Raw genomic sequence first — 7,324 nt, forward strand, 5'->3', positions numbered from 1 at the left:
ATCTAATAACCTGGACAGCCAGAACCGCAGATATGGAAATTCTTCAGTGGATCGCTGCAACGCATCACTGTCGGTTGAGTGATCGAGTCTTTGCGATGTTCAGGAAATAAATGGGAATTAAGGGTTGTTGGAGCCATCGCAACGAAATGAATGGTAGCATTCAGTGGAGAATAATCTCCCAGTAATAGAGGGCAGTATACAGGTAGGATGCATCTGAAGTTCAAGACATCATTTTCAATTTTATTTAAATCATTTTCAACTTCATTTAAATATCACTTTTATCATTTTCAACTTCATTTAAATTCTATCTGAACCAGATAATTTGTATTAATTAGTAAAACTATCAAAAATTCAATATGAATGATCAAAAAAGGATCAGTCTAAATCATTCACAAACTTGAACTTTTGCTTATTTCTTGCCGTTTATTTTGTCAAAATTTAGCATAACAAATTTGACTACCAAACCAAAATCAAAAATCTCCTAATATTTTAAATCGAGAATCAAACATTCGCAAGAATTATCGAAGGTTAATTAACTGAGTACTAGTATCGCTGAAACTCTCGCAAATCATCATCATCATCTAACTTGAAGTAGTTGGAAATGGTTACCTGGAATGGATTGAATCCGAACCATTCTCGAGAATATATGGAACTTTACAAAAGCATCCTTCCACACACCCTTCAGTTGTGCATTTTTCAAATTGAGAAAAGCATGAAATTGGACAAGCTGAACCACAAGTCTTATATTCACGCAAAGGATCAATGCAACGTTTTTCTGGTTCAGTAATCTGTTGAGGACACTCATTTTCCGGGATGCATCGTGCATGAAAGTCATCGTTTTGACGAATGAAACCTGAAAAGCAGATTTATTTAAATTTCATTCAGATTTTAATTAGCTTTATATGAAACATAGCTATTTTTAGAATTGCTTTTATGATAACTAAATTGATAACCGCTATCAGTAATCTCTTGTTGATTTTATTTTACTGATTAAAATTCTCACTCTCGTATCAGTAAATCTTAAATATTAGATTTTGTAAAGTGGCGGAACGAAGTGATACGTTAATGTACAATTTTATTCTCCCATAAAAACAGTTAGGATTTTAAAAAAAAGAAAAAAAACCGGAAACCTGATTTGCATTGACATCCACTCTTGCATCGTTCAATGAAACATGGAATCGATTTTCTTGAAGAACAACTTACTTTGCATTCATTAACACATTCCACAAACTCTTCATTCTTAGCGCATACTGCTGTTGAATTGGTTGATGAAGAGTGTAATATCGCTGATAATTGATCTACAACATGATGATAACGATAAGTTATTTAATTTTTATTTTATCATTTTCAGAAATTATTTGTAAGACATGAAATCATCATATGCAAAAACCCTATTTCATTCCGTTGTTTATTAGAAATTGCTAAAGTATCAAGTCAATACGAACCAAAAATTCACTTGAATAACTTCAAAAAATAATTCAATAAATTAGCGATAAATAAATAAAAATAATATTTCTTTTTGAAGAAAAGCAAAAATAAAGAAAATATCAGTACCGGTACTGATTGTAATATTAGGAGAACAAGCCAATCCACCAGCTAAAACTGGACAACATTTCTGTAAACCTGAACAATCACCGTCACAGTGGCAAAGTTTTGATGTACCAGTAAGAGATGCCGGTTGATCCGGACATCGTCCAGATTTCATCCATAAACATTTGTCGCCAATTTCATTATTTATACTCTGAAGTTGTTGCTTTGATTCTGTACCTTGTTGTCCTTTAGATAGTATAGCAATCGATTGACTCTCTTGTTTTGGACTTGTTAAATTTTCCTGCTTTCGACGTATTTTAACACGTTCCCGCTTCTCCTCCATAATACGTTTCACTGTTAATCGTAATATTTCGCATGCTGCATTCGAATCTGCCGTTTTAGGTTTCAATAAACCAATAATCCGGCCATATCGTGAAACACACCAACATTCTTCAGTTCCAGTACGGCATTGTACTGCTCGATAATGTTTACCGGTAGGATCACATTGAGGTATATGTACACCAACAACATTATTAGTTGGTAAATTATTCAACACTTGACGTCGATGCTGTGAACATACTGTAAGAAAAGACAATTTTATACTTTTAAATAGATTGCGAAAATTTCTGATTTTCTAAACATCAAAAAATTCTTTCCTATCCTTAAATAATACGACAATAACCTGAGCAACATTTTCCAACTGCACACATTTCATCACCAAACATACAATCTGAATCATTATTGCATTGTCGAATTGATGGATTTCCATCCGGACACATTCCTGATTCTTCAGATTCATATTTAAAAGCTGTAACATCAATGAATTCTGTGAAAAAAAAAAATTGTTTGTGAATTTAGCAAAGGTAAATAAATAAATGTAATTTAACAAAGAATTCTTTATTTTTCGTATTAAGAAGTAACTTCATTTGACAATTAAAATTCAATGTAATCTACAATTTTTTTTTTTTCTACCCTTCTATCTTCATAATTAATGATTGTTATCTAATTGCTACTTAATTTTCATTCATTAAAACTTTCGTACATTTATTCATCAATTAGAAAAGCTATAAAATCGTATGTTCAAAAAGTTGGCATCGTTACATATACCTCTTTCTCATTACTGTAATAATTGTAATTCATATTCAAATCAAAACTACAGTAACGATGCATTACCAAAATCATCATTAGATAAAGATGACACTGTCCTATCAAATTCAGTTGAAGGACAGCAGAAACCCTGTTTAGCACAGATCTCATCAGTAAAGCAATCGCTTGAATCACTACATTTGTAATATGAGAAGCGGTTATCACCGCAATTCATGCATGTTTTTTGCGCCTCACAAATCCCTGAAACATTCGAGATAGAACAACGTATTATCAGATGACAGATGACAGTCCTTCTCATTTTAAATTCAAAATTTTATCCTAATTTCTTTCTAAATTATTCGATGTGAATGAAATTGAACGATTATCATAAACTATTTTTGACATCACTAAATTCTAAATCTATAAATTTCCGCTTATTCGTTATTAGCAGCATTATCTTTCAATGTTATCATTACTAATTACTATCGTTAGTTGTTATTGATAATATAAACTTATCAATCTATCATTTTTAAAAGCTGAAAAAAGTGCCAGCAAATTTCAATGAACTTTAAATTCAAATATCAAAAAATTCCTACTTCGAAATTTCTGTGACCTTATGAAGCTTGCAAATAAAACGACAAGGAATGGTAGTGTTTTTGCGCAGTTCTTCATAAGCGATAGCGACAATAGCACTCAATAATAATTCTTGTGATAATTTATGGTGCTATGTGAAATTTCTGCAAAAGTAATAAATATGCTGAAGGACAAGAAAAGATGAGTAATGAGGTTGGAGGAAAATTTAATTGCGAAGATCAGAGGAGGAGGAAGAGGAAGAGGAGAAGGAGAAGAAGAAGGAAAAGGAAAAGGAAAAGGAAAAGGAGAAGGGGTAGTTAGGAGAGGGTGAATGATTTGGTGTAAGAGGGAAATGAAAATCCTTTCTATATCTTGCAATTTGCCCGAAAAAAAAATTTTTTTTTTTTAAAAGTTTCCTTTTTTCCTTTCCTTCCATTCCTTTTTCCTTCTTATACAACGAACAAAAAAGATGGAATAAGTATTTAATTATTGAGTGAGGAAATCAACATAAGACTTCTGATGAATCGATGGACAGGTTATTTAATTTCAATTTTTTAAAATCAGTAATTACTGTATCAGGTCACCTGCTCTTTTAATTCTCTCATAAATTAAAAATTTGAAATAACTAAAGCAAATGTTGTCGAAAAAAAATCAAAACTTCATAAATCAAATTGATAATGACAAAATAAAATTTTTGAAATAAATGAGCTTCCGGAACTATGAATTGATTAATCTAATCAGCGTTAGCATTTTATTTTCATGCACATTCTTAGCATAATTTGAAAACTTAATTTTAGATGGGAAGGAACTGTAAGAAAAATTTCTGAACTTCTTCCAAAATAATATATCCAGGGTCAAAGTTGAAAGTTGCAATCATTAATTAAAATGAAGAGGTGGAAAGTAATGGAACATTTACTGGGGTTTGTTGAGCTAGTCATCAATATAACAATATTACATTTAATTGTAATCATAAATATCCGGATAATCAATAGGAGAATAGGGAAAGAAAGGATTGATTCCCGAGATGAAAGGATAAAGTGGAGGAATAGTTTTCATTCCCGAGATGGAAGAATAGTTTCCGAAATCGGGTTGAGGTCAATTTATTCGTCCTATCACAATCAAACATTCATCGCCGTTCTATGAAATAGCCTATAATCCATCTTTAGTTGCCTATCCTCTTCACAATGGTTCAATTTTATGCAGTAAAAATTTGATGAAATGTACTACAATTCGGCCTAGATTATCGTTTGTATTAAAAATCTGGATAGTTTTGAAATGAATATTTGAAGGATTATTGTAGGAAATCAGTTGTGACTATTGAATAACACATTTGCTGGGCAAAATTAATTTCAGTATAATTCAAATTTAACTTTCTTGATTGAAATCAACGAAATGTTCTTTCGAATTGTTTTGATACAAATAATAAATTATTTATTTAATGAAACCATCCAATTAGGCATGTACAGAATCGCAAAGAGACCGCCGCAATTGTAATTGTGGGATTTATGACCAGCTGTAATTCAATTTGGTGTTGCATCCTCATCGTAGATGAGAATTAGCTCAAATTTCCTTAAGCACAAATTAAAATGATTGCGATCAAGTAAATCAAGTAAAATCAAGCATAGATCAAGTAAATCAAGCATATGTAGTTGCATGATCCAGTAGAACAGCATATGTAGTTGCATGATCCAGTAGAACAGCATATGTAGTTGCATGATCCAGTAGAACAGCATAAGAGAGCAGTCCAAATTTTCAATTGTTTTAATGTAGATGAAATAAAAAATTATGAAAAATATAATCAGAGAATAATTGGAGAATAATGTTTTTGAGAAAAATTGATTTGTAATCTTTTGAAAGTTTCATATCACTATTGTTCAATGATTTAAGAAAGAACTTCAGATCGAATTTTACTACAAACTCATATTATTAGTGTGCATAATTAGCCTGAAATTAAATATGTCCTTGTAGTATGGACGAACATATATATATATATATTAGAATGGTTTCCAATAATAATAGCGATTATTATTGATGAAGAGAGTGAGAATTTTTAATTACAAATTCTACATAATGTTGGAATTTTGAAAAAGTTATCCGAGAAAATGAAAGATAAAGCGAAACAAAAAATTGAATTACTGAATATAATTTGATACAAAAATATAAAATAATTAATTAACAATTTTGTCAATCATTTCATTAATTGTCACAATTACGTTAATCCTCTAATTTAACATTTAGTTCATGCTGAAATACTTCTGCAATAAAAAAAAAAAAACTTTTACTTCAATAAAGTTTCAGCCAGATGATAGTAAAATCTATTATCGTTAACCTTTAACCTTGTCATAGTAATATGTATGATATTTTTTGCAATAATTATTTTTTTTTCTAAAATATCTTTTGTCATTTTGTTATTGCTATCATACCATTAGTATTAATCATTTTGGTTATCACTTACATCTTTTGAGATAACTTTTCTTAAACATTGTTTTCATTTCTAATTCGTTCTTTTATGCGTCGGAATTTCTTCTTTCTTTTCTTTTTTTTTTTTTTTTTTAAAGCAATTTATGCTTGCATAAATAATTTATTAGCAATAATAACATAGCTAATAATTTGTACATAAAGGAAGAAATTAAATTAATTAATCCAATTTACATTTTACAAATGTATGTAACAACTGTTTGAGATTATTAGCAATTTGAGGTGATCAAATGTGAAGTCTTATGACATGCTATGATAAGAGATTGAAGTAATAATTGAGGATTTTTAAAAGCAAAGGAAATGAATTTGAACTCTTCAAACAGAAAGATATCAGCTAATCTTCCATTCATCCATCTATCCATCCATCCATCTCCGCCACCTTTCTTTCATTCATTCATCTATTCGTCCATCCATCTCGGCCACCTTTTGTCATCATTATCCGTCTTGCTAATGTTTGCACTAGTTTTAAAAGCAGTTGTTTAAACAGATCCGTTCATTAAGCCTTTTCATTCATTCATTCCATTCATTCATTCATTCATTCATTCATTCATTTATTCATTCATTCATTCCATTCATTCATTCATTACATTCATTCATTCACTTACCTTTCCATATCTAAATCATCCGTTTGTTTCGAACAATTTGTTCAAATTATTTTATTGTTTCAAATAATAATTATTGATTTCTCATTTTTAATCTATCCATCTTATTTTTCCATCTGTTAACATTTTTTTTTTAAGGAATTTCATTTTCTTTTTTTTCAGAAATTTTGCAAATTTTAAATTTTCGAAAGTTCTCGTAATTTAATAAAATTACTGAAAAAAATTAACCAACATTTATTAGTGCTTTTTTTTATCTTTCGCTGTGAAATATTTGTTGTTAACTATTGATAAAACTTAGCTTACTTAATTTCTAGAGAATATTGATTTATTAACTTTTAAATAATATGACAATTAAGTTGAGTTAATTGCAATTTTATCCATAAATTTTGGTAATGAATCAGAGATTTTCATGTTTTTGTTTAAAATTTAATTTGAAATTTATCGCTTTTATATTCTGAACACTATCTTACAAAATGCATTACTCATTAATTAAATCCTGTCATCAATTAGAACTTTAATTTTCATCCAATCAGTTGAATGAAATAATGTGAACTTTATGTGATTGTTTTTATAAAATTTGAAAAACTTCACTTCACTAATTTTTATTCTTGCAGTATAGAATAACAACTGTTTCTTTCTCATCAACTTATTTTTTCCATACTTCCCGTCCCTTCTTGCTTCATTAGAAAGAAATTGTTATTGTTCTCGGTAATGTTGTAATAGTAGTATACTGTGGTTATTTGTAGTGCAGAAAAACTTACAAATATTATTTCATTGTTGAAATAATTGAGGAATTTTACACATCTTCGAGAATTCTCGAAATATCCCGTAGAAATTCAAAAATTTTTCAAGACAAAAAAACTTATAATTTCTTATATATAAAAATATATAAGACTTATAAAAAACTTATAAAGAAACTTATAATTCGAAAATTATTAAATTCTTAATTTTTGAAATGTTTTGTAAATTGTCTTGAAATTGATGATGATTTTGAATGGTTAAATTTGTAAATTTTTGCAATCTAAGCTATTAGAAATTTTACATACAAAAAAAAT

At 29.0% G+C, this 7,324-nt stretch overlaps 1 protein-coding gene across 1 annotated transcript; it reads right to left on the minus strand.

The window, feature by feature from the left end:
* Positions 1-2: 2 nt before the first annotated feature.
* Positions 3-2,309, minus strand: LOAG_11088 (hypothetical protein; the record flags this gene model as incomplete). The annotated part of the gene is made up of 5 exons (XM_003146611.1): positions 3-213; positions 610-853; positions 1,131-1,298; positions 1,555-2,109; positions 2,213-2,309. 5 exons carry the CDS (start codon positions 2,307-2,309, stop codon positions 3-5), a joined length of 1,275 nt encoding a protein of 424 aa, XP_003146659.1.
* Positions 2,310-7,324: the final 5,015 nt, after the last annotated feature.

Source organism: Loa loa (genome assembly GCF_000183805.2).
Source record: "Loa loa unplaced genomic scaffold supercont3.322, whole genome shotgun sequence".
Lineage (NCBI taxonomy): Eukaryota > Metazoa > Nematoda > Chromadorea > Rhabditida > Onchocercidae > Loa > Loa loa.